At 45.3% G+C, this 27,710-nt stretch overlaps 1 protein-coding gene across 1 annotated transcript; it reads right to left on the bottom strand.

Moving 5' to 3' along the window:
- Positions 1–87: 87 nt before the first annotated feature.
- Positions 88–27,364, bottom strand: MRM1 (mitochondrial rRNA methyltransferase 1). The gene is made up of 5 exons (XM_060757028.2): positions 26,589–27,364; positions 22,463–22,556; positions 10,428–10,548; positions 401–520; positions 88–288 (listed from the first exon to the last, which is right to left on the bottom strand). Exons 1-5 carry the CDS (start codon positions 27,356–27,358, stop codon positions 233–235), a joined length of 1,161 nt encoding a protein of 386 aa, XP_060613011.2. The 5' UTR covers positions 27,359–27,364; the 3' UTR covers positions 88–232.
- Between the last annotated feature and the right edge of the window lie 346 nt (positions 27,365–27,710).

Raw genomic sequence — 27,710 nt, 5'->3', positions numbered from 1 at the left:
GTCCAGCAGCCTTAAAAGGTATCGGCAAAAATCTAGTGGCTGTCTGTTGCTTCAATGAACCTCTCCACTGAGACAGATTTGCAGAAGTCCCATTAAACATCTTTGGAATTTACTATCAAGTTTCTTAGCATCACTCTCTACTATATAGATACGTATACATAAATAGAGGATTCTGCCATTATCTTGAATACATTTTGATAGGGACTCCTCCGAGTTTCTAACATGATGACAGTTATTTCTCCTTCCCCTCTTTCGTTTTTTGGGCGCATATCGAGTGCAAAAGAATCCCTGCAACGAAGAAAAAAGAAGAATTAGAAGTTCCATGTTCCTGAGAATGAGTTACTCTTCCTCAAGCACAAAAGGTACCAAGACACGAAGATTCAAAGGTGGCACATCTCACCCGCTGCAACGGACACATTTAAAGATTCGATGCCTGGTTCCAGCTCTCTCCCCGGAGCGATAGTTAACATCCTTCGACACAAACTTTTGGTCTCCGGAGAAAGCCCGTGTCCCTCATTTCCTGCCGATACAAAAATCCCAATTTAAATGTTTTGTAACAAGAGATTTTCACAAACCCATTTTAACCCCCATTCGAGCAAATGTACAGTGCTCCCTCACTTATAGCAGGTGTTATGTTCCAGGACCACCCATGATAAGTGAAAATCCGCAAAGTAGGGATCATATATATATATATATGGTTCGGTAGGAATATTCGTAATTCGGAATAAATTTGGAAAGATTTACTTTTTGAAGTAATTTCAAAGTTTTTAAGGAAACCAGAAGTCCCTTTGACCTTTTTCCACCATTTCTCTTACAAATCGAACATGGAACTGAAACAGTCTTGGTCGCCTTAGTGGATGATCTTCGCCGGGAACTAGACAGGGGGAGTGTGTTCCTGTTGGTTCTGCTGGACCTCTCAGCGGCCTTCGATACCGTCGACCATGGTATCCTTCTGGGACGCCTCGCAGGAATGGGCCTTGGGGGTACTGCTTTGCAGTGGCTCCAGTCCTTCCTCAAGGTTCGATCCCAGAAGGTGTTATTGGAAGACACCTGTTCAACCCCACAACCATTGTCTTGTGGGGTTCCTCAGGGCTCAATATTGTCTCCCATGTTGTTCAACATCTACATGAAGCCGCTGGGAGAGATCATCCGGAGTTTCGGGGTACGATGACATCTGTACGCAGATGATGTCCAACTCTGCCACTCCTTTCCACCTGCTACTAAGGAGGCTGTCGAGGTCCTGAACCGGTGCTTGGCTGCTGTGATGGTCTGGATGAGGGCGAACAAATTGAAATTGAATCCAGACAAGACAGAGGTACTCCTGGTCAGTCGCAAGGCCGAACAGGGTACGGGGTTACAGCCTGTGTTAGACGGGGTTACACTCCCCCTGAAGATGCAGGTTCACAGCCTGGGTGTGATCTTGGACTCGTCGCTGAGCCTGGAACCCCAGGTTTCAGCGGTGACCAGGGGAGCATTTGCACAATTAAAACTTGTGCGCCAGCTGCGCCCATACCTTGGGAAGTCTGACTTGGCCACAGTAGTCCATGCTCTAGTCACATCCCGTATAGACTGCAACGCTCTCTATGTGGGGTTGCCTCTGAAGACTGCTCGGAAGCTTCAAATGGTCCAACGATCGGCAGCCAGGATGCTAACAGGAGCAGCACTCAGGGAGCATACCAATCCTCTGTTGCGCCAGCTCCACTGGCTGCCAATTTGCTACCGAGCACAATTCAAAGTGCTGGCTTTAGCCTTTAACGCCCTAAATGGTTCTGGCCCGATCTACCTGTCCGAACGCATCTCCTCCTATGAACCAGTTAGGACATTAAGATCGTTTGGGGAGGCCCTGCTCTCGGTCCCACCAGCTTCACAAGCACGCCTGGCGGGGACGAGAGACAGGGCCTTCTCTGTGGTGGCCCCTCAGCTGTGGAACACCCTTCCTGAGACATTAGATCGGCCCCCTCTTTACTGACATTCCGGAGGAAAGTGAAGACCTGGCTGTTTGAACAGGCATTTGACTAAGCAGTGCAATTGATTGATTAGCAGAACATGGAATAATGGATAACGAGACTGGATTCTGATTCTAGTGATGAGATCTGATGGATTTGCTATATTGATGTATTGATATATTGTTATATTGATGTTTACTGTTTAATTAACTTGTTATGTGATTGCTTTTAAATACCCAATAACCTTGTATTTTGTATACTGAAACTGTTGCTGTTAACCGCTCCGAGTCGCCTAAGGGCTGAGAGGAGCGGTATACAAATAAAGTAAATAAGTAAATAAATAAATAAATAAAACGGTAAGTGAATCGGAAATGATTCAGCTTTTCAAACCAGTGTGGATGGATTCCCTTAGTTTCTTTTCCCTGCCACGTCAGTCTTGGGCGAGAGAAGCAGTTTAACCCAGTTTGGATGGATTCCCTTTGGTTCCCTTTCCCTCCCACATCGGTCTTGGGCGAAGGAAGAAGTTTAAACCAGAGTGCTTTTTGGAATAAAGGAACTACTTTCAAAGTAAAGACCACCGAATGAAACAGGAAATGACACTTTGAAACCATTAACGAAGGATTCGGAAGTCTCTGAAATTTTGAAAAGTTTTGAACCTTTTTGCGAAAACCGGAATTGACTTAAGATCCAAACCACCAACATCCGAAACAGGTTTTGAACCATTTTTTTGGATCAAACAAGCCTAATATATATTGCATTCCGAGGGTGAGGCAGACTTACTTTATGACAGTCTTCCAAGTTCGGTATCCTGGCGGTGGGTCGATAGGTGACTGTGGAGCCCTATTCTTGATCTGCATATTCTCCCGCAGTGAGGGCATTGGTTTCCAGGTGGAAGGTGGTCCCGGTCGGGGTTGGCTTGATGCACATTCCTCTTGGCATATTTCTCTCTTTTGCTCTCCATTCATGCCTCTTCAAATTCTACAGCACTGTGGTCACAGCTGACCTCCAGATGGAGCACTCAAGGGCCAGGGCATCCCAGTTCTCAGTGTTTTTAAGGTTGGCTTTGAGCCCATCTTTCAATATCTTTTCCTGTCCACCAACATTCCATTTTCCATTCTTGAGTTCAGAGTAGAGCAACTGCTGTAGGCATCCGGACAACGTGGTTGGTCCAGCAGAGTTGATGGCAGAGGACCATCACTTCAGTGCCGGTGGTCTTTTGCTTCTTCCAACATGCTGACATTTGTCCATCTGTCTTCCCAAGAGATTTCCAGGATTTTTCAGAGGCAGCACTGATTGAATTTTTCCAGTTGTTACATGTGACGTCTGTAGATAGTTCATGTTTTGCAGACATATTGCAGGGTTGGGAGGACTATAGCTTTATAAACAAACACCTTGGTATCCCTACGGATGTCCCGGTCCTCAAACACTCTCTGCTTCATTTGGAAAAAAGCTGCACTCACAGAGATCAGGCGCTGTTGTATTTCAGTGTCAATGTTGAATTTTGTGGAGAGGTGGCTGCCAAGGTAGCGGAAATGGTCAGAAGGTGGACAGGAAATTCTGCACTCGCAGAGTGGTGGAGGCTCCTTCTTTGGAAGCTTTGAAACAGAGGCTGGATGGCCATCTGTCAGTGGTGCTTTGAATGTGATTTTCTGCTTCTTGGCAGAATGGGGTTGGACTGGATAGCCCATGAGGTCCCTTCCAACTCAAGGATTCTATTGTTCTATTCTATGAGAGCTGTTCAGCAGTGGAACTCTCTGCCCCAGAGTGTGGTGGAGGCTCCTTCTTCGGAGGCTTTGAAACAGAGGCTGGATGGCCATCTGTCGGGGGTGCTTTGAATGTGATTTTCCTGCTTCTTGGCAGAATGGGGTTGGACTGGATGACAGCCCATGAGGTCCCTTCCAACTTGAGGATTCTATTATTCTATTCTATGAGAGCTGTTCAGCAGTGGGACTCTCTGCCCCGGAGTGTGGTGGAGGCTCCTTCTTTGGAGGCTTTGGAACAGAGGCTGGGTGGCCATCTGTCGGGGGTGCTTTGAATGTGATTTTCCTGCTTCTTGGCAGAATGGGGCTGGACTGGATGGCCCATGAGGTCCCTTCCAACTCTAGGGTCCTATGATTCTATTCTATGAGAGCTGTTCAGCAGTGGAACTCTCTGCCCCAGAGTGTGGTGGAGGCTCCTTCTTTGGAGGCTTTGAAACAGAGGCTGGATGGCCATCTGTCGGGGGTGCTTTGAATGTGATTTTCCTGCTTCTTGGCAGAATGGGGTTGGACTGGATGACAGCCCATGAGGTCCCTTCCAACTTGAGGATTCTATTATTCTATTCTATGAGAGCTGTTCAGCAGTGGGACTCTCTGCCCCAGAGTGTGGTGGAGGCTCCTTCTTTGGAGGCTTTGAAACAGAGGCTGGATGGCCATCTGTCGGGGTGCTTTGATTGTAATTTCCCTGCTTCTTGGCAGAATGGGGTTGGACAGGATGGCCCATGAGGTCCTTTCCAACTCTAGGGTTCTATTATTCTATTCTATGAGAGCTGTTCAGCAGTGGAACTCTCTGCCCTAGAGTGTGGTGGGGGCTCCTTCTTTGGAGGCTTTGAAACAGAGGCTGGATGGCCATCTGTCGGGGGTGCTTTGAATGTGATTTTCCTGCTTCTTGGCAGAACGGGGTTGGACTGGATGACAGCCCATGAGGTCCCTTCCAACTTGAGGATTCTATTATTCTATTCTATGAGAGCTGTTCAGCACTGGGACTCTCTGCCCCGGAGTGTGGTGGAGGCTCCTTCTTTGGAGGCTTTGGAACAGAGGCTGGGTGGCCATCTGTCGGGGGTGCTTTGAATGTGATTTTCCTGCTTCTTGGCAGAATGGGGCTGGACTGGATGGCCCATGAGGTCCCTTCCAACTCTAGGGTCCTATGATTCTATTCTATGAGAGCTGTTCAGCAGTGGAACTCTCTGCCCCAGAGTGTGGTGGAGGCTCCTTCTTTGGAGGCTTTGAAACAGAGGCTGGATGGCCATCTGTCGGGGGTGCTTTGAATGTGATTTTCCTGCTTCTTGGCAGAATGGGGTTGGACTGGATGACAGCCCATGAGGTCCCTTCCAACTTGAGGATTCTATTATTCTATTCTATGAGAGCTGTTCAGCAGTGGGACTCTCTGCCCCAGAGTGTGGTGGAGGCTCCTTCTTTGGAGGCTTTGAAACAGAGGCTGGATGGCCATCTGTCGGGGTGCTTTGATTGTAATTTCCCTGCTTCTTGGCAGAATGGGGTTGGACAGGATGGCCCATGAGGTCCTTTCCAACTCTAGGGTTCTATTATTCTATTCTATGAGAGCTGTTCAGCAGTGGAACTCTCTGCCCTAGAGTGTGGTGGGGGCTCCTTCTTTGGAGGCTTTGAAACAGAGGCTGGATGGCCATCTGTCGGGGGTGCTTTGAATGTGATTTTCCTGCTTCTTTGCAGAATGGGGCTGGACTGGATGGCCCATGAGGTCCCTTCCAACTCTAGGATTCTATTATTCTATTCTATGAGAGCTGTTCAGCAGGGGAACTCTCTGCCCCGGAGTGTGGTGGAGGCTCCTTCTTTGGAGGCTTTGAAACAGAGGCTAGATTTGTGTGCCAGCTGCGCCTGTACCTTGGGAAGTCTGACTTGGCCACAGTAGTCCACGCTCTGGTTACATCCCGTATAGACTACTGCAACGCTCTCTATGTGGGGTTGCCCTTGAAGACTGCTCGGAAGCTTCAAATGGTCCAGCGTTCGGCAGCCAGGTTGCTAACAGGAGGGAGAATACTACTCCTCTGTTGCGCCAGCTCCACTGGCTGCCAGTTTGCTACCAGGCACAATTCAAAGTGCTGGTGTTAGCTTATAAAGCCCTAAACTGTTCTGGCCCTACTTACCTCTCCGAACGCATCTCCTCCTATGAACCGGCGAGGACACTAAGGCTCTGCTCTCTGTCCCGCCTGCATCACAGGCGCGCTTGGCGGAGACGAGAGACAGGGCCTTCTCAGTGGTGGCCCCTCGGCTGTGGAACGCCCTGCCTGCAGATATTAGATCGGCCCCCTCCTTGCTGGCGTTTCAGAGGAAAGTGAAGACCTGGCTGTTCGAACAAGCATTTGATTAAACAGTGTAATTGAACATAGGAATACGGAATAATGGATGATAAGACTGGATTCTGATTTTACTGTTGAGGCGCTAATGATTGTTATACGGATGTTTAATGATTTATGTTACAATTGTTTTTAATTGCCCTATACTTGTCTCGTGATGTTTTGTATTGATGTTGTTCACTGCTTTGAGTCGCCTGAGGGCTGAGAAAAGCGGTATATAAATAAAGTAAATAAATAAATAGATGGCCATCTGTCGGGGGGGCTTTGAATGTGATTTTCCTGCTTCTTGGCAGAATGGGGTTGGACTGGATGGCCCATGAGGTCTCTTCCAATTCTAGGATTCTATGATTCTAAGAGCCAAGAAAACCAGTCCGGCATTCTGGTTCAATCCAATTGCTAGCTAACTAAAATCTACTGAATTTCCAAACTATTTCCAGCATGTGATCCACGAGTCGAAGATAGCTAGCGATCGGATTGAGGCCTCCGGAGATGAGCCACTTGCAAATGACAGAGAAGGCGTCTTTCCAGTATCTCTCACACTCAGCACAGTCCAATTTCCCTTTCTGCCAAGAGTTAGTGCTCAGCAGAGAGCCGGCAGAAAAAGACGATCAACCTCCGGCTCTCCCATGACGAAAGAGATTATTTGGACTTCCGCGCGGAGAACCCCCTCGTCCTTCAAAGTTACGGCGAGACCTGTCACCGCGTATCGTATTTCTTGTGGGCTGTGCCGTTTCTGTTCCATCCGCGGCGGCTTCCTCGATTGTCTTCCGAACGTAAAGGCACCCAAACCGACGGCGAGGCCGGGGCCGTCTGTCAGCTTGCAATAAGCCATTTGGATTAAAAACGAGCCTTCCAAGACAAGGAAACGGGGCCGGGGGGTGGCATTACCCGCTCCTATGGCGGAACAAAGACCCTGCTCAATCACCATCCCCGCCTCCTGGACGCATGAAAAACAGTGCCAGGCACGCAATTCGAAACACAAGCTCTCTTCCCGGGGAAAAAACTCAGGCAATATGAATATTATGAAGTTTTCTTCCCAACTTGTCTCTCTGCAACACATCAGAGTTGCGTGGTTTTGTTTCCAACTTATTGGGTGCCTTGAAAGGATTGGTTCAGAGTGCTTTCCTCTTCATCCTGGAAAGAAGTGACTAGTGGAGTGCCGGTCCCGGGCCCGGTCCTGCTCAGGATCTCCATTTATGATTTAGATGAAGCATTAGAAGGCAGGATCATCAAGTTGGAAGGCGACACCCAAGTGGGAGGGACAACCAATACTCCAGAACATATAAACACAGACAGACAGAGGCTATTTAACTTTCCAGCTTCATGAGGGTATGCTTTTTGAATTCTGCCCACCGGGGGAGCTGTCACTTCACTGTCCACTTGTGACACCGATGGAGTACTTCCTCATTCTTTTGCACGCTGCTGGATATTTTTATGGCATCATAAATGAGTTAAATTAGCCTCCCCGCATAAGCGGTACCTAAATTTCCTACTTATCATAGAATCATGGACCATCCTGTCCAACGCCATTTCACCAAGAAGCAGGAAAATCTCATTCAAAGAACCCCCAACAGATGGCCATCCATCCATCCAGGCAGAGAGTTCCACTGCTGAACAGCTCTCACAATCTTAGAATCATAGAATCTTAGAGGTGGAAGAGACTTCATGGGCCATCCAGTCCAACCCCATTCTGCCAAGAAGAAGGAAAATCAAGTTCAAAGCACCCCGACAGATGGCCATCCAGCCTCTGTTTCAAAGCCTCCACCACACTCCGGGGCAGAGAGTTCCACTGCTGAACAGCTCTCACAGTCATAGAATCTTAGAGTTGGAAGAGACTTCGTGGGCCATCCAGTCCAACCCCATTCTGCCAAGAAGCAGGAAAATCGAGTTCAAAGCATCCCTGACAGATGACCATCCAGCCTCTAAGCCTCCAAAGAAGGAGCCTCTACCACACTCCGGGGCAGAGAGTTTCACCGCTGAACGGCTCTCATACTATTAGAATCATAGAATCCTAGAATTGGAAGAGACCTTGTGAGCCATCCAGTCCAACTTCTTTCTGCCAAGAAGCAGGAAAATCACATTCGAAGCACCCCCAACAGATGGCCATCCAGCCTCTGTTTCAAAGCTTCTAAAGAAGGAGCCTTCACCACACCCCAGGGCAGAGAGTTCCAGCCCGAAAGACAGATGCAACTGTCTTTCGGGTTGAAAAGGTCGACAGCAAGCTAGACAAATAGTTGGGAGCTTACTCCGATCCGGGATGGCTTCGAATTCATGACCTTTTGGTCAATAGTGATTATAATGTAACTGACTCCCAAACAGCTGCGCCACAACCCGGTCCAGTTCAGTTGCTCCAGATCATAGCTTGAAGTGTCCTCTACGCAGTAGTTCAACAGTCACCATCAATTTGGACACTTTTGTGCCATCGTTTAAGCCAGGCATCAAAACCATTTGGGAAAAATGCAGGGTTTTGCTTCATGTCCCATGATTTTAAACCTGTTTTAATGTCACTCAAGTCAATGAATCTGAAACTATGTAGGTTGTCTTTCAGAGGTCAGAAGGGGCCAAATTGTAAACATACTTCAAGCAAGGATGGATTTCCTGAAGTTTTGCCTCCTGCATCATAACAATGTTGTGAATTGACATACAACAGCGGAAGTTATTTATTATTATTATTATTATTATTATTATTATTATTTACAGTATTTATATTATGCCCTTCTCAATCCACAGGGGACTCAGGGTGGATCACAATGCACATATACATGGCAAACATTCAATGCCATAGACACACAACATATATAGACAGACACAGAGGCTATTTAACTTTCCAGCTTCATAAGGGTAGACTTTGAATTCTGGCCACCAGGGGAGCTGTCGCTTCACTGTCCAGAGTCCCCTGCGGGGTGAGAAGGGTGAAATATAAATACTGTAAATAATAATAATAATAATAATAATAATAATAATAATAATAAAACTTCCGCTGTTGTATGTCCATTCACAACGTTGTTATGATGCAGGAAGCATACCTGTAGCGTACCTGGATTTCAGTAAGGCCTTCAACAAGGTCCCCCATGACCTTCTGGCAAGGAAACTAGTCCAATGTGGGCTAAGCAAAACTACGGTGAGGTGGATCTGTAATTGGTTAAGTGGACGAACACAGAGAGTGCTCACTAATGCTTCCTCTTCATCTTGGAAAGAAGTGACGAGTGGAGTGCCAGAAGCAGGGTTCCGTCCTGGGCCCGGTCCTGTTCAACATCTTTATTAATGACTTAGATGAAGGGCTAGAAGGCATGATCATCAAGTTTGCAGACGACACCAAATTGGGAGGGATAGCCAATAGTCCAGAGGACAGGAGCAGGATTCAAAACGATCTTGACAGATTAGAGAGATGGGCCAAAACTAACAAAATGAAGTTCAACAGGGACAAATGCAAGATACTCCACTTTGGCAGAAAAAATGAAATGCAAAGATACAGAATGGGGGACAATGCCTGGCTCGAGAGCAGTACGTGTGAAAAAGATCTTGGAGTCCTCGTGGACAACAAGTTAAACATGAGCCAACAATGTGATGTGGCGGCAAAAAAAGCCAATGGGATTTTGGCCTGCATCAATAGGAGCATAGTGTCTAGATCTAAGGAAGTAATGCTACCCCTCTATTCTGCTTTGGTTAGACCACATCTGGAATATTGTGTCCAATTCTGGGCACCACAATTCAAGAGAGATATTGACAAGCTGGAATGTGTCCAGAGGAGGGCGACTAAAATGATCAAGGGTCTGGAGAACAAGCCCTATGAGGAGCGGCTTAGGGAACTGGGCATGTTTAGCCTGAAGAAGAGAAGGCTCAGAGGAGATATGATAGCCATGTATAAATATGTGAGAGGAAGCCACAGGGAGGAGGGAGCAAGCTTGTTTTCTGCTTCCTTGGAGACTAGGACGCAATGGAACAATGGCTTCAAACTACAAGAGAGGAGATTCCATCTGAACATTAGGAAGAACTTCCTGACTGTGAGAGCCGTTCAGCAGTGGAACTCTCTGCCCCGGAGTGTGGTGGAGGCTCCTTCTTTGGAAGCTTTTAAGCAGAGGCTGGATGGCCATTTGTCAGGGGTGATTTGAATGCAATATTCCTGCTTCTTGGCAGAATGGGGTTGGACTGGATGGCCCATGAGGTCTCTTCCAACTCTTTGATTCTATGATTCTATGAAAACGTTTTGACCTACCCTTGTATTTTGTTGGATATGGATAAGTATCCATATTCTTTGCACTTTTTGTGCCGCAAACAGCACTTGGAATGGCACTGAGAATCCAGTCAAATGTATACATTTAATCACAGAAGTCCAGGCTATCCATGAATATCTCCATCCATGAACTTAGGCACTATGATGGTTCCCATACCTAGCACCAAGATGGTAGGCCTCATCCAGCGGAAGTCCAAGCAGCTCACAACAGGGATGCCCTCTTGGGCGTTGGTGTGGGCAACCGTTCCCAGCACTTCCCAGCCTTCCTCGGATTTCGCCTTCCATGGGGAAACGAAAGACAAAAGAGGAGGGGTCAAAAAACAAAGAAACAGAAGGAAAAGATTGGAAATCAATTTTGGAAATGTCCCAGATGCTTCGAATTTGGTTTTTGACTCTCCTGCAGTTTGGTATCAGAGTTCCTGGTCATTTCTGTAGATCTTCAGTAGATACAATGGGGGGGACGGGGGGAGTATTTAGTCAGATAGCAATTGTACAGGTTCTCCCACTTTAAAAGATGAGAGAAGTGTGTAATTGACATCCTAAGTAGACCTCAACTATGAGACAGCATGAGTAAACACATCCAGAAAATCACATTGTCTGATTTTAATGAATGTATTTATTAATGAATTTATTTATTATAATGTAATGCAATATACTACTACTAATAATAATATATTATTATAATTATATATTTACTAATAATATTACAATATAATGGTATAGTACAATATAGTAATATATAATACTGATATTGTACTATGCTACTAATATAATATATTTTGTGTGTGTGTGTGTGTGTGTATATCTTGTAAGTCGCTCTTCGGGGTTGGAAGGGCAGCATAGAAATGTTGTAAATAGCTAAATAAAGAAATACACACACAAATATACACACACAAAACACATATACACAGACTGGGTCACAGCAATGCATGGCAGGCGACGGCTAGGTACTAATAATATTACAATATAATGGTATCGTACAATATAGAAATATATAATACTAATATTGTGCTAAGGTAATAATATAATATATTGTATTTATGTATCACTAATATTGTGCTAAGGTAATAATATAATATATTGTATTTATGTATCACTAATATTGTGCTAAGGTAATAATATAATATATTGTATTTACGTACCACTAATATTGTGCTAAGGTAATAATATAATATATTGTATTTATGTATCACTAATATTGTGCTATGGTAATAATATAATATATTGTATTTATGTATCACTAATATTGTGCTATGGTAATAATATAATATATTGTATTTATGTATCACTAATATTGTGCTAAGGTAATAATATAATATATTGTATTTATGTATCACTAATATTGTGCTATGGTAATAATATAATATATTGTATTTATGTATCACTAATATTGTGCTAAGGTAATAATATAATATATTGTATTTATGTATCACTAATATTGTGCTAAGGTAATAATACAATATATTGTATTTACGTATCACTTATAAGCCACTCTGAGTCCCCTTCGGGGTGAGAAGGGCGGCATAAATGTTGTAAATAAATAAATATGTGTGTGTATATATATTTGTGTATATATGTATATATGTGGTTATGTGCATGCGTTGTAATGTATTTTTCATTTTTTGGATTTTTAAGTCTCTTACGCTGTGTTTTCAGATGTTTTTATGAGTGATGGTCACTCATTGGCCTGAGAGGTGTATTGTGTCCAAATTTGGTGGCAATTCGTCCAGTGGTTTGTGAGTTATGTTGATCCCACAAACAAACATTACATTTTTATTTATATAGATACTAGCCGTCCCCTGCCATGCGTTGCTGTGGGCCAGTCTGTGTGTATGTGCTTTGTGTGTGTATATATTTTTGTATATGTATATATGAGTGTGTATGTGTGTGTATACACACACACACACACACACGGTTTTGTTTTTTTTGGGGGGGGGGGTTGGCTTTTTAAGTCTCTTCTGCTGTGTTTTTCAGTGTTTTTCTGAGTGGTCACTCGTTGGCCTGAGAGGTATATTGTGTCCAAATTTGGTGTCAATTCGTCCAGTGGTTTTAAACTTATGTTAACATTACATTTTTATTTATATAGATGAGTATTTCAATGGGAAGTGTGGGCTTGCTTTTGGCTGATGAGATAGGATTGCTGTTGTTGTTGTGTGCTTTCAAGCCGTTTCAGACTTAGGTTGCCCATGAGCAAGGGCCGGTAAATGACCTTCGAGAGCCGTATCCGACCCTTAGTTTGGGGGGCCTTGATATAGATGTATGTGTGTATGTATATATGTGTGTGCCTGTGTGTATGTGTGTGTATGTATGTGTATATATGTGTGTATATAAGGTAAAGGTAAAGGTAGTCCCATGACATTAAGTCCAGTCATGTCTGACTCTGGGGTGTGGTGCTCATCTCCATTTCTAAGCCGAAGAGCCAGCGTTGTCCGCAGACACCTCCAAGGTCATGTGGCCGGCATGACTGCATGGAGCGCCGTTACCTTCCCGCCGGAGCGGTACCTATTGATCTACTCACATTTGCATGTTTTCGAACTGCTAGGTTGGCAGAAGCTAGGGCTGACAGCGGAAGCTCACGCCGCTCCCCGGAATTGAACCTGCAACCTTTCGATCAACAAGCTCAGCAGCTCAGTGCTTTAACCCACTGAGCCACCGGGGGCCCATATGTGTGTGTGTGTGTGTGTGTGTGTGTGTGTGTGTGTGTGTGTATATATATATATATATATATGGAGTTACACTTCAAAAGAATACCTGTTCCAACTTACATACAATTTCAACTTAAGAACAAACCTACAGAACCTCCCTTGTTCGCAATGTGGGGACTGCCTGTATGTCACCCCGATTTCCCTGTGGGCCTTCTGGTTCAAAAACATCTAGTGTTTCCTCCCCTTTTCTCTTGATCAACTCCAAACAATCCCAGATGTTCCCATTGAGGGCACTGGGATGCCTCATAACAGAACCATATGATGGAAAACCAGGTCTGGACTCCATACACCTCTCGAGCATCGTTCGCCATATTTATGCTCCCAGCTCATCTCTCGTAAATGGTGGGTACCGTACCGAATTAAGGACAAAAATCCATTTTCTCTCGGTTTTTTTTTAATGGGAAGATTGGAGATCTTGGCTTCTTCTCTCTGCTTTTCTGAAAAATCGGCAGTTTTTCAGGCTGGAAATTTATGCCCACGAAGCGGCAGAGGTTAAGTCGGCCTATGTGGACCCAATTAAAAAGACCGCCTCGACGGCCCAAACGTTCATAAATTGCGCTTTCTACGGAGGGAAGCGGCGGGCGCGGAAGTTTCAATTAATTTGGCGGCGCTTTTTTATGGGCTCTTTATGGCACTTCTCCCCAAATGGGGGCTGGCACTCAGCGTCTCCCATAATCCCCAGGAAGAAAAGGCAGGACCAGTAAGACACATCGACGCATTTGGTCCAGTTCTTTCCCAAATGGTGCTTCCTTAGCGTTATTTCGGACTCACGGCAAATTTATCGCAGGGTTTTCTTGGCCCGATTTATTCTGAAGGTGTCTGACTTCCTTGCGGCCAAAAGTGTGACTTGCCCAAAGTCACCCATTGAGGATTTGAACCCTGGTCTACCGTTTGCATTATGCTGGATCTTGTCCTCAGTTTTAGTTTATGCAATCCCTCGTCCGAGTAAGATTGTCCCCCAAGGTTGGTGTACTGGTGGTGGGTCCGTATTTATTACTTATTTATTTATTTGCAGCTTTTATATTCCGCCCTTCTCACCCCAGGGGACTCAGGGCGGATTATTATTATTATTATTATTATTATTATTATCTTTATTTGTACCCCGCTAGCATCTCCCGAAGGACTCGATGCGGCTTACACAGGCCGAAGCCTCAAAACACAATACAGTAAAAAAACATAACACAGCAATAAACAAAGAAATCAAAATAGTTAAGCAGAATAACAACAACAGTGACAATACGTCAGGACACTTTAAAAACTGGGCCGGCCAGAGCAATGGGGTACAGGGTTAAAAGTGCTGAAATGGCAGGAGGCACGTAGGATAAAAATAGTGCGGTGTGCAGCAATATTAATTGTACTAAAGTGCTTCTAGGACTTGGGATGGGGGATTCCTAATCTGAGAAGGCACATCGGAACAGCCAAGTTTTTAGGTTCTTTCTGAAAGCTGCTAAAGTAGGGGCCTGTCTGAGGTCTTTTGGGAGGGCGTTCCAAAGTCGGGGGGCCGCCACAGAAAAGGCCCTGTCCCGTGTCCCCACCAAGCGCGCTTGCGACGTAGGTGGGATCACGAGCAGGGCCTCCCCAGATGACCGGAGCGAGCATGTGGGTTCGTAGATGGAGATGCGGTCACGCAGGTAGGGTGGTCCCAAACCGTTCAGGGCTTTGTAGGTGAGCACCTGCACCTTGAATTGAACTCGGAAAATAAACGGCAGCCAGTGGAGCTCCTTAAACAGAGGGGTAGACCTCTCTTGATAATGAGCCCCGGTTAGCAACCTGGCTGCTGCCCGCTGGACCAATTGAAGTTTCCGAGCCGTCTTCAAGGGCAGCCCCACGTAGAGCGCATTGCAGTAATCCATTCTAGAGGTGACCAAAGCATGGACCACCCCGGCCAGATCAGCCTTCGCGAGGTACGGTCGCAGCTGGCACACAAGTCTCAATTGTGCAAAGGCCCTCCCGGATACCGCCGACACCTGAGCCTCAAGTGTGAGCGAAGAATCCAAGAGGACGCCCAAACTGCGGACCTGTGGCTTCAGGGGGAGTGTAACCCCGTCCAGCACAGGTAGCCACCCTATACCCCGATCCGGTTTACGATCGACCAGGAGGACCTCTGTCTTGTCAGGATTGATCTTCAGCTTGTTCCTCCTCATCCAGATCGACATAGCGGCCAGGCACTCGTCCAGCACCCGAGAGGCCTCCTTGGAATTAGGTGGAAAGGAGTAGTAGAGTTGTGTGTCATCCGCATAAAGATGGCACCCAACTCCAAAACTCCGGATGACCTCTCCCAGCGGTTTCATGTAGATGTTGAAGAGCATGGACGACAAAATAGAGCCTTGCGGGACCCCACAGGTCAAAGGCCAGGGATCCGAGCAGGCGTCACCCAGCTTCACCATCTGGGTTCGTCCCTCGAGGAAGGACCGGAGCCACGACAAAACCGCACCCCCGAGGCCCATCCCAGAGAGACGACCCAGAAGGATACCATGATCGATGGTATCGAAAGCCGCTGAGATGTCCAAGAGAACCAACAGAGTCACACTCCCCCTGTCCAGCTCTCTGCGGAGGTCATCCACCAAGGCGACCAAGGCTGTCTCGGTGCCATGACCAGGCCTGAAACCAGACTGTGACTGATCTAGGTAGTTGGTATCATCTAAGAAGCTCTGGAGCTGGGAGGCGACCACCCGCTCCAGCACCTTACCCAAAAAAGGGAGGTTGGAGATTGGCCTGTAATTGCTCAGCACCGTGGAGTCAAGGGATTACAGTGTACACATATATGGCAAACATTCAATGCCAATTTTTGGCATACAAACATATACAGACATACACAGAGGCTATTTAACTTTTTTTTTCTGGCCACCAGGGGAGCTGTCGCTTTCATCGTCCATCTGTGACGCTGATGAAGCACTTCCGCATTCCCCGCATGCTTCCCCACTGAAATACTTTGCTGGAGTCTTCTTTATGGCCTCATAAATCAGTTAATTTAGCCTCCCCACACTTTTTAAGGTGGTACCTAATTTTCCTACGTGACAGATGCAACTGTCTTTCGGGCTGCAAAGGTTGACAACAGGCTACACACAATTGGTTGGAAATCCACTCCAACCCGGGCTGGTTTCGAATGCATTACCTTTTGGTCAGAGTGATCTTAATGCAGCTGACAGCCAGCTGCGCCACAGTCCTGTAGGTGACTGTGGAGCCCTATTCTTGATCTGCATTGTCTTCTGCAGTGAGGAGATCGGTTTCCAGGTGGAAGGCGGTCCTGATCGGGGTTGGCTTGATGCACCTCCCTCTTGACACATTTCTCTCTTTCATCCTCCATTCGTGCCTCTTTAAATTCTGCAGCACTGCTGGTCACAGCTGACCTCCAGCTGGAGCACTCAAGGGCCAGGGCTTCCCAGTTCTCAGTGTCTATGGCAGGGTTTTTTGGTTTCAATCTTTTCCTGCCCACCAACATTCTGTTTTCCATTCTTGAGTTCAGAGTAGAACAACTGCTTTGGAAGACGGTGGTCAGGCATCCAGACAACACGGCTGGTCTAGCGGAATTGATGGCAGAGGAGCATTGCTTCAGTGCTGGTGGTCTTTGCTTCTTCCAGCATGCTAACATTTGTCTGCTTGTCTTCCCAAGAGATTTTCAGGATTTTTTAGAGGCAACACTGATGGAATCATTCCAGGAGTTGCATGCGACATATGTAAATAGTCCACATCTCACAGGCATATAGAATAATAGAATCCTAGAGTTGGAAGAGACCTCATGGGCCATCCAGTCCAACCCCCTGCCAAGAAGAGGAATATTGCATTCAAAGCACCCCTGACAGATGGCCATCCAGCCTCTGTTTAAAAGCTTCCAAAGAAGGGGCCTCCACCACACTCCGGGGCAGAGAGTTCCACTGCTGAACGGCTCTCACAGTCAGGAAGCTCTTCCTCATGTTCAGATGGAATCTCCTCTCTTGTAGTTTGAAGCCATTGTTTTGCGTCCTAGTCTCCAAGGAAGCAGAAAACAAGCTTGCTCCCTCCTCCCTGTGGCTTCCTCTCACATATTTATACATGGCTATCATATCCCCTCTCAGCCTTCTCTTCTTCAGGCTAAACATGCCCAGCTCCTTAAGCCGCTCCTCATAGGGCTTGTTCTCCAGACCCTTGATCATTTGAGTCGCCCTCCTCTGGACACATTCCAGCTTGTCAATATCTCTCCTGAATTGTGGTACCCAGAATTGGACACAATATTCCAGGTGTGGTCTAACCAAAGCGGAATAGTGCCTGGGGAGCATGACTTCCCTAGATCTAGACACTATGCTCCTATTGATGCAGGCCAAAATCCCATTGGCTTTTTTTGCTGCCACATCACATATAGCAGAGTTGGCTTTATAAACAAGCACTTTGATTTCCCAACGAATGTCTCGGTCCTCAAATACTCTCTGCTTCATTCGGAAAAATGCTGCACTCGCAGAGCTCAGGCGGTGTTGTATTTCGGTGTCAATGTTGACTTTGGTGGTGAGGTGGCTGCCAAGGGAGCGGAAATGGTCAACATTTTCTAATGTTACACCATTAAGCTGTATTTCTGGCATTGGAGAGGGATTGGCTGGTGACTGCTGGAAGAGCACTTTGGTTTTCTGCTTTATTTATTTCTCGTGTCAGGGCAACCAGTCGATTATATTACATTTCTAAAAGAACAAAGCAAACAAACAGAGAAAATACAAAATATGTGAGTTTGGTAGCTGATTAAATGTCCTTTGACCAGTATCTGGCCACTTGGAGTGCTTCTGGTGTTGCCGCAAGAAGGTCCTCCATTGTGCATGTGGCAGGGCTCAGGTTGCATTGCAGCAGGTGGTCAGTGGTTTGCTCTTCTCCACACTCGCATATCGAGGATTCCATTTTGTGGCCCCATTTCTGAAGGTTGGCTCTGCATCTCGTGGTGCCAGAGCGGAGTCTGTTCAGTGCCTTCCAGGTCGCCCAGTCCTCTATGTGCCCAGGGGGGAGTCTCTCATTTGATATCAGCCATTGGTTGAGGTTCTGGGTTTGAGCCTGCCACTTTTGGACTCTCGCTTGCTGAGGCATTCCAGCGCGTGTCTCTGTAAATCTTAGAAAACTATGTCTGGATTTAAGTCGTTGACGTGCTGGATGAGGGGGATGAGCTGGAGATGTCTCTGCCTTGGTCCTTTCACTATTGGCTGCCACTTTCCGGCGGATGTCAGGTGGTGCAATGCCGGCTAGACAGTGCAATTTCTCCAGTGGTGTAGGGTGCAGACACCCCGTGATAATGTGGCATGTCTCATTAAGAGCCACATCCACTGTTTTAGCGTGGTGAGATGTGTTCCACACTGGGCATGCATCCTCAGCAGCAGAGTAGCACAGCGCAAGGGCAGATGTCTTCACTGTATCTGGTTGTGATCCCCAGGTTGTGCCAGTCAGCTTTCGTATGATATTGTTTCTAGCACCCACTTTTTGCTTGATGTTCAGGCAATGCTTCTTGTAGGTAAGAGCACGGTCCAGAGTGACTCCCAGGTATTTGGGTGCGCTGCAATGCTCCAGTTTTCTACTAGAAAAGCACTTTGGTTGATGACACTTTGTTGTCCTCAGTCCTCCAGAGCAAGAAATCCCAAAGTGCTGCCAAATGCTGACATCTTGTGGCCAAAAGGAGCATAGCAGCCTCTAATGTTCAGGGACAAGAGTGGCAGATCTAAAGGGATCTAGGTGTGTTTCAAACGGCAACATTGTTCAAGTCTCCCCGAGTTATTAGTTATGTATATAATTGCTTACTGTATTGTATATGTGCGCATTGGTATGCAGTTTCCTTAACTCTATGTTGTGGGAGGGGCTGCAGACTATGTGATCCAATCTGGGACTATTCAGGACTCAGACTCCATTGTAGACACAGAATTCAGAATTCAGAGTCTTAGAAAGCTTCCCTGTATTATCTGCACAGAGAAACTACTTCAAATCGTATCTGTAACTGGATTGATAAGCAATGTACCTGTATGCTGAATACATGAAGTTTGTGAGCAAACTAATAATGTTACTTTTAATGAAGACTACTTATTTTGTCTCTTAAGAGTGGATCTCAACCTGTGGGTCTCCAGATGTTTTGGCCTTCAACTCCCAGAAATCCTAACCACTGGTAAACTGGCTGGGAATTCTGGGAGTTGTAGGCCAAAACACCTGGGGACCCAGAGGTTGAGAACCATTGATTGAAACCAAGATGTTTTAGGGGAGAGTAGATGTTTTTGGGCAACTGAAGGAACACTTCTGAAACTCCTCTCTCTCTCTCTCTCTGTGTATGCTGTTTTATCTTTGTACTTTATATCACAGGCAATGAGACACTCTTGTGTATAACAAAGTAACACAGTTTATTTATAACTTCTGGCTCTGTGCATTGTGCATTGGCATATCTTTGTCCCTAACAGTTCAAAGAGAATATCGAGGTATAGCAGTCTAACAACCGAGAAACCTAAATAATAGTGGATATCATTTACTACTAATGTAATGTGAATGTAACAGGTATGGTACTTACTTACTTAGACGATCCCTCGTTGTCCGAGTAGGATAGTCTTCGAGGTTCAGTGTACTGGCGGTGGGTCCGTAGGTGACTGTGGAGCCCTATTCTTGACCTGCATCTTTTCCTGCAGTGAGAAGGTGGAAGGCAGTCCCAGTTGGGGTTAGCTCGATGCACCTTCCTCTTGGCACATTTCTCTCTTTCACCCTCCATTCGTGCCTCTTCAAATTCCACAGCACTGCTGGTAACAGCTGACCTCCAGCTGGAGCGCTCAAGGGCCAGGGCTTCCCAGTTCTCAGTGTCTATGCCAGAGATGTAAGGTTGGCTTTGAGCCCATCTTTCAATCTCTTTTCCTGCCCATCAACATTACATTTTCTGTTCTTGATTTGGGAATAGAGTAACTGCTTTGGGCATTCGGACAACGTGGCCGGTCCAGTGGAGTTGATAGCGGAGGACCATCGCTTCAATGCTGATGGTCTTTGCTTCTTCCAGCCCGCTGACATTTCCCCGCTTGTCTTCCCAAGAGATGGACAGGATTTTTCGGAGGCAACGCTGATGGAACCGTTCTAGGAGTTGCACGTGACGTCTATAGACAGTCCATGTTTCACAGGCGTATAGCAGTGTTGGGAGGACAATCGCTTTATAAACAAGCACCTTGGTCTCCCTACGGATGTTCCAGTCCTCAAACACTATCTGCTTCATTCGGAAAAATGCTGTACTCGCAGAGCTCAGGCGGTGTTGTATTTCGACGTCAATGTTGACTTTGGTGGAAAGGTGGCTGCCAAGGTAGCGGAAATGATCAACATTTCCTAATTTTACCCCTTTAAGCTTTATTTCTGGCATTGGAGAGGGATTTGCTGGTTTACCATACCAACCGGTATGGAACCAAAGGGGGGAAGACTGATAGGAGTGGTCAAAGCACTAAAGGCGATGGGAGGGGCGGTATATCAGTCTAACAGCTGAGAAACCTAATTGCCTTGCATGAATATTAGTGGATATTATTTACCAATAAGGAGGGTAATGTAATGTTAATGTAATAGGTATGGTACCGAAGGGAGGAAGACTGACAGGAGGGGTCAAAGTACTAAAGGGTATGAGAGGGGTGGCATATCAGTCTAACAGCTGAGAAACCTAATTGCCTTGCATGAATATTAGTGGATATTATTTGCCACTAAGGAGGGTAATTTAATGTTAATGTAATAGGTATGATAACTGTAGCGAAATTGCTACTCTATGTTAAATTTTTGGTGCATAGCTCTATGTTTACATATGGCAGATAGGGAAGAATAGGCACAGACAGGGTAGCAACAGCAGAGATAGGATTCATTTGCATATGTGAAGCCGATTGGTCATATGCAGATTAGCGTAGGCCCAGGATTTGAAAAGGCTGTGAGGCCAAAATGACAGTTGGGGAGAGCAGAGCTGAACATTCCAAAGGGGCGGAGCCAAGATTTTGAAAGAGGCAGTTAAAGTGAGAGTTTGAAAAATGACAGTTAGGAATCTGTGTGTGAAAAGGATAGTTGATTTTTGAGTGCCTGTTAGAAACAAGCAGTTATGAAGATGTGTTAAAGTCTTCTGATATAGAGAAGCAGTTAGTTAAATAGAGCTCGAGTTTTAAGGAACATAAAGAAAGCCAGTGTTGCTTTAGTCAGAATATAATTCTGCCAAGTGTGTGTAAAGCAAGTAACATGTTTGTGAATGTGAAACATTGAAAGTCTATTCAGAAAGGTAAACCAAGTAAATGATACTGACTGTAAGCCTCAAGATTGCAACAAAACACAAATGCAACCACAAGTGTTGGAGCCAGAAGTTATAAATAAACTGTGTTACTTTGTTATACACAAGAGTGTCTCATTGCCTGTGATATAAAGTACCAAGATAAAACAGCACACAGAAAGTCCCAGCCAATATAAAAGAAGAAACTGAATCAGTATAAGGCAGTAAAGAGGTTATTTTTATTAATAAGGAAATAGTCTCTCTCCCTCGCCTCAGTAACGAAGGGGGGAAGACTGATAGGAGGGGGTCAAAGCACTAAAGGGGATGGGAGGGGCGGTATATCAGTCTAACAGCTGAGAAACCTAACTGCCTTGCATGAATATTAGTGGATATTATTGACCAGTAAGGAGGCTAATGTAATGTTAATGTAATAGGTATGGTACCGAAGGGGGGAAGACTGATAGGAGGGGGTCAAAGCATTAAAGGGGATGGGAGGGGTGGTATATCAGTCTAACAGCCAAAAAACCTAAATTACCTTGCATTAATATTAAGGGGTGGTATATCAGTCTAACAGCTGAGAAACCTAATTGCCTTACATGAATACTAGTTTTGTTTTTGTTTTTTGTCGTGTCAGGAGCGACTTGGGAAACTGCAAGTCACTTCTGGTGTGAGAGAATTGGCCGTCTGCAAGGACGTTGCCCAGGGGACACCCGGATGATTTGATGTTTTTATCATCCTTGTGGGAGGCTTCTCTCATGTCCCCGCACGAGGAGCTGGAGCTGACAGAGGGAGCTCATCCGCCTCTCCCGGATTCAAACCTGCGACCTGTCGGTCTTCAGTTCTGCCGGCACAGGGGTTTAACCCACTGCGCCATCGGGGGCTCCATGAGTACTCCATGAATACTAGTGGATACGTACCATACTAAAAGATCATATTTTACAAAAGGTTGCAATCTCTAACAAAGTCGATGCCTTTCCAAAAAATTCCTAGTTTTCCCAAAAGGTTACGAATGCCATTTTCCAAAAGGTTATGGAAATTTCCATTTTCCAAAAAGGTGAGTACAGGTAAAACTGATTCGGATCCAGATTCCAAAAATTCAATTTTGGCTGTTTTGTAAGCCACGGATCCTATCCGTGAACTACAACACAACTTCAAACATCGGAAGTTGACCACAGAGCCACATCCAGATGGAAATAATATCTAGCCTTCAACGATCTGAACACAATATAAATAAATATATACATGGAGTCTCAGGATGATTGACATGAGTCGCCAGCAACGACGTTACTGTACCTTGAGAAAGCTTGGGAGATCATCAGCACCGAAGACATCCAAGACTTCCATGGCCCCAGAGCTGGCTTTGCTGACCACAGGAGTCAAGGGGCAGCTGTGAAGAGAAAGGCCAAGCAAAGCTTCAGATCAAAATGAAAGGTCAACATATATTTTTGTATATGTGTATATATGTGGTTTTGAGCATGTGTTATAATGTATTTTTTCATTTTTTGGCTTTTTAAGTCTCTTCTGCTGTGTTTCTCAGTGTTTTTATGAGTGATGGTCACTCGTTGGCCTGATAGGTGTATTGTGTCCAAATTTGGTGTCATTTCGTCCAGTGGTTTTTGAGTTACGTTAATCCCACAAACGAACATTACATTTTTATTTATATCGATTATATTATTGTCAGGTTTTACAATGTATTGCAATGTAATATAGCTGAGTCATGCACTGCTAATGGGCTTCTATTGGAAATGCTGTCATGCATTCACTGTATATAGGGCAGTGTTTCTCAACCTGGGGGTCGGGACCCCTAGAGGGGTCGCGAAGGGGTGTCAGAGGGGTCACCAAAGACCACAAGAAAACACAGTATTTTCTGTTGGTCATGGAGGTTCTGTGTGGGAAGTTTGGCCCAATTCAATTGTTGGCAGGGTTCAGAATGCTCTTTGATTGCAGGTGAACTATAAATCCCAGCCACTACAACTCCCAAATGTCAAGGTCAATTTTCCCCAAACCCCGCTAGTAATTACATTTGGGCATATTGAGAATTTGTGCCAAGTTTGGTCCAGATCCATCATTGTTTGAGTCCACAGTGCTCTCTGGATGTAGGTGAACTACAACTCCCAAAACTCAAGGTCAATGCCCACCAAACCCTTCCAGTATTTTCTCCTGATCGTGGGAGTTCTGTGTGCCAAGTTTGATTCAATTCTATCGTTGGTGGAGTTCAGAATGCTCTTTGATCGTAGGTTAACTATAAATCCCAGCAACTACAACTTCCACAGGACAAAATCAAAACCCTCCCCCCAATCCCACCAGTATCTAAATTTGGGTGTAGTGGGTCTTTGTGCCAAATTTGGTCCAGCGTATGAAAATGCATCCTGCATATCAGATATTTACATTACTATTCATAACAGCAGCAAAATGACAGTTATGAAGTAGCAATGAAAATAATATTATGGTTGGGGGACACCATAACGTGAGGAAGCGTATTAAGGGGTCATGGCATTAGGAAGGTTGAGAACCACTGATATAGGGATTCATTTGGGGAATGTGTTCTGGCCTAGTCCAGGCGATTGTGGATGATGTAATCCTGGGTCTGAGTTAAGTCAATGAGTTGGGAACCAATCAGAGATTGCTATGTGTAAATGAATTGTATATAAGGAAGTCGTGTACAGTGTGTATTTCTCCTTGTGCTGTGATGTTGTTCGTCGAAGGCTATATGTAATTAAAAGAAGCTGTCTGCTAAGACAAGATATAACTGTATGCTGTGGTAAGTTTGTAATATCATCTAGACTGGGGGAAAGGCAATGGTAAAGCTGACAATGGCCAGGCATGAGCTCAAGTGTCTGTAAAAGGTTCCAGAGTGACTGCAGGCTGTGGGAGCAGTTGACTGAAAATACTGGGAAGGAAGAAGCTACTGGAAAGTGCTGAAGTTGTGCAACTGATCTGCTGCTGAATTGTGAAGTTAATCCTAACAATTATTATTATTATTATTATTATTATTATTATTATTATTATTATTACATGTACATAACAGCACAACACACATGCACCTTAGGTCCAAGTGTCTGGGGTTCATCATTGAATCTGACATGAATATAATATAGTGTTCCCTCGCTACTTCATGGTTCGCTTTTCGCGGACTCGCCGTTTTGCGGGTTTTTTGTCTCCCAGTTTATGAATAGTTGCCGTTGCCCAGAGTGGCGTCGTAATCCCGCCTCCTGGCAACGCTGAAGTGTGGAAGGGGAGTTACTGTCCCCCTCGGGAGAGAGGCCGCCAATCGAGAGAGATTCCAAAGAAAAGCCGAGATAGCTAGCAAAAAAAAAGTGTGCTGTGCCTTTAAATCTCTTCTCACGTCTGCCTCACCCTCGGAATGAGATATATATATATATATATACCGTATATTCCGGCATATAAGACGACTGGGCGTAAAAGACGACCCCCAACTTTTCCAGTTAAAATATAGAGTTAAGACGACTCCCATGCATAAGACTACACCCGTGTATAAGACGACCCCTGACTTTTGAGAAGATTTTCTTGGGTTAAAAAGTAGTGTTATACGCCAGAATATACTGTGTGTGTGTGTGTGTATGTGTATGTGTATGTGTGTATATATATATATATATATATATATATACATACATACATACATAGTGTCACTACTTTGTGTATTTTCACTTTTCGCGGGTGATCCTGGAATACCCACGATAAGTGAGGGAACACAATAATAATAATAATAATAATAATAATAATAATAATAATCTATATAAATAAAAATATAATGTTAGTTTGTGGAATTAACATAACTCAAAAACCACTGGACGAATTGACACCAAATTTGGACACAATACACCTCTCAGGCCAATGAGTGTTCATCACTCTTAAAAACACAAAAAATACCAAAGATATACCATATATACATATACACTCATATACATATGCACATGTACATACACACACGTATATATATATATACACACACACATAAGGACACACAAATATACACACACATACATATACATACACACATATAAACATATACTCATTAACACACACAAATATACACATGCACACATACATATACACATATATACCTATACACATGCACACAAATATACATATATACACACAAATATGCATAGACAAGCATGAAAATATACGCAATATACATATACACATATAAACACAGAAATATATACAGATATATACACAAACATATGCATGCACATATATAAACCCATATATATATATATACACAAACACATATATATATACACATATAAGCAAATATATACACACATATAAACACATATATACACACACAAAACATATATATACAGACTGGGCCATAGGAACGCATGGCAGGGGATGGCTAGTAGTAGTAGTAGTAGTAGTAGTAGTAGTAATAATAATAATAATAATAATAATAATAATAATGGTGGGCCCACTGGTTTTTTTTTTGTTTGTTTTTTTGTTGTGTCAGTATTATTGTAATAAAAATAACAATAATAATAACAATAATACAGTAAAATAATAAATGTAACAGTAATAGAGTAAAATAATAACTGTAATAATAATAATAATCAATAGAGAAAAATAATAAATGTAATAATAAATGGAGTAAAATAGAGGGAGCTCATCCGCCTCTCCCCGGATTCGAACCTGCGACCTGTCGGTTTTCAGTCCTTCCAGCACAGGGGTTTAACCCACTGCGCCACCGGGGGCTCTGGCCCACTGGTGGCAGTGGGTTAAACTGCTGAGTTGCTGAACTTGCTGACTGAAAGGCTGGTGGTTCAGATCCGGGAAGCGAGGTGAGCTTCCGCTGTTAGCCCTAACTTCTGCCAACCTAGCAGTTCAAAAACATGTAAATGTGAGTAGATCAGTAGGGATGGTAACAGCGATCCATGCAGTCATGCTGGCCACATGACCTAGGAGGTGTCTAAGGACAACGCCGGCTCTTCGGCTTAGAAATGGAGATGAGCACCAACCCCCAGAGTCGGACCCGAACTACACTTAGTGTCAAGGGGAAACCTTTAAGGTAAAGGTAGTCCCCCTGACATTAAGTCCAGTCATGTCTGACTCTGGGGTGTGGTGCTCATCTCCATTTCTAAGCCGAAGAGCCAGCGTTGTCCGTAGACACCTCCAAGGTCATGTGGCCGGCATGACTGCATGGAGCGCCGTTACCTTCCCACCGGAGCGATTCCTATTGATCTACTCACATTTGCATGTTTTCGAACTGCTAGGTTGGCAGAAGCTAGGGCTGACAGCGGAAGCTCACACCGCTCCCCGGAATCGAACCTGTGACCTTTCGATCAACAAGCTCAGCAGCTCAGTGCTTTAACCCACTGCGCCACAGGGGGCTCCTGGGAAACCTTTACCTTCTTACTTTTCTCTCAAAGCAGCTTTAAAACAAATCAATATAACCGACCTGTTCTTTCGACTCATCACAATTCCATCGACACCAAGGAAGTGGGCCGAGCGCAGGACCGCTCCCAGGTTCATGGGGTCTAGGATTCCCTCCAAGGCCAGCCAGAGGAGCTGCGTGGCTTTTTCGGTGGTGGCTCCCTCCATCCGGCAGGTCCAGTCAATGGGGTGAAGGGGCGTGGCCTCCAAACAGACTCCTTGATGGACGCCACCGTGGCAGAGCTGATCCAGCACCTTCCTCTGCACCATTTCCACGGGGATCCCACGGTCCCCCGCTTGCCGAGAGAAGGCCTCCATCGAGGGCGCCGCACCACCCGGAGCGGCCTTGAGGAAGAGTCGGGAAAAGCTCCTCTTTGAGGTGGCCAAGGCCATAGAGCAGGGAGCGATCCCGAACAAGATCTCCGAGCCGTCAGTCCTTTCGACGGGAAGGACTCTCTTCTTCCGAGGGAAATCGTCGTCACGCAGTCTCTGCAGCTCCGTGACGCCGGGCGGCGCAGCTTGGGCACGAAATTGCCGCCAGAACTTCTTAAGAAGGGGGGTCCCCTCGGGTTTCGAGGGGTCACTACTTTCTTTAGGATTTGCCGCTTCAGGGGGACGCTTTGCCCGCGGACGGCGCGCTCCGGTCGGGGCCTCTTTGTGCTCTCCCCAGAGTGACTTCCTCGGCGTCACCAAACTCCTGGCGGTCTGGAAAGCGTGGCCGCGACTCTCCAGCTGCAACAACAACTGCGACACTTCCCCAAAGCCCCATTTAAAGGGCCGGAAGAGCGATTCCATCTCCTTTTACCTTGGTAGAAAGAACAAGGATGAGATCATTATTTTACTTATTTATTTACAGTATTGTAATCCGCCTTCTCATGGCGGATTACAATGTACATATATATGGTAAACATTCAATGCCATAGACACACTACATATAGAGACAGACTCTCAGAGGCTATTTAACATTCCAGCTTCTGGCCACCAGGGGAGCTGTCACATCACCGTCCATTTGTGGCACTGATGAAGTACTTCCTCATTCTTTGCATACTTCCTGGAGATTTTTATGGCCTCGTAAATCAGTTAAATTAGCCTCCCCACATAAGAGCCAGAGCCCCCGGTGGCGCAGTGGGTTAAACCCCTGTGCCGG

Source organism: Anolis sagrei, chromosome 11 (genome assembly GCF_037176765.1).
Source record: "Anolis sagrei isolate rAnoSag1 chromosome 11, rAnoSag1.mat, whole genome shotgun sequence".
Lineage (NCBI taxonomy): Eukaryota > Metazoa > Chordata > Lepidosauria > Squamata > Dactyloidae > Anolis > Anolis sagrei.
The sequence above is the reverse complement of the archived record's forward strand: the minus strand, read 5'-3'. Positions and strand labels throughout refer to the sequence as shown.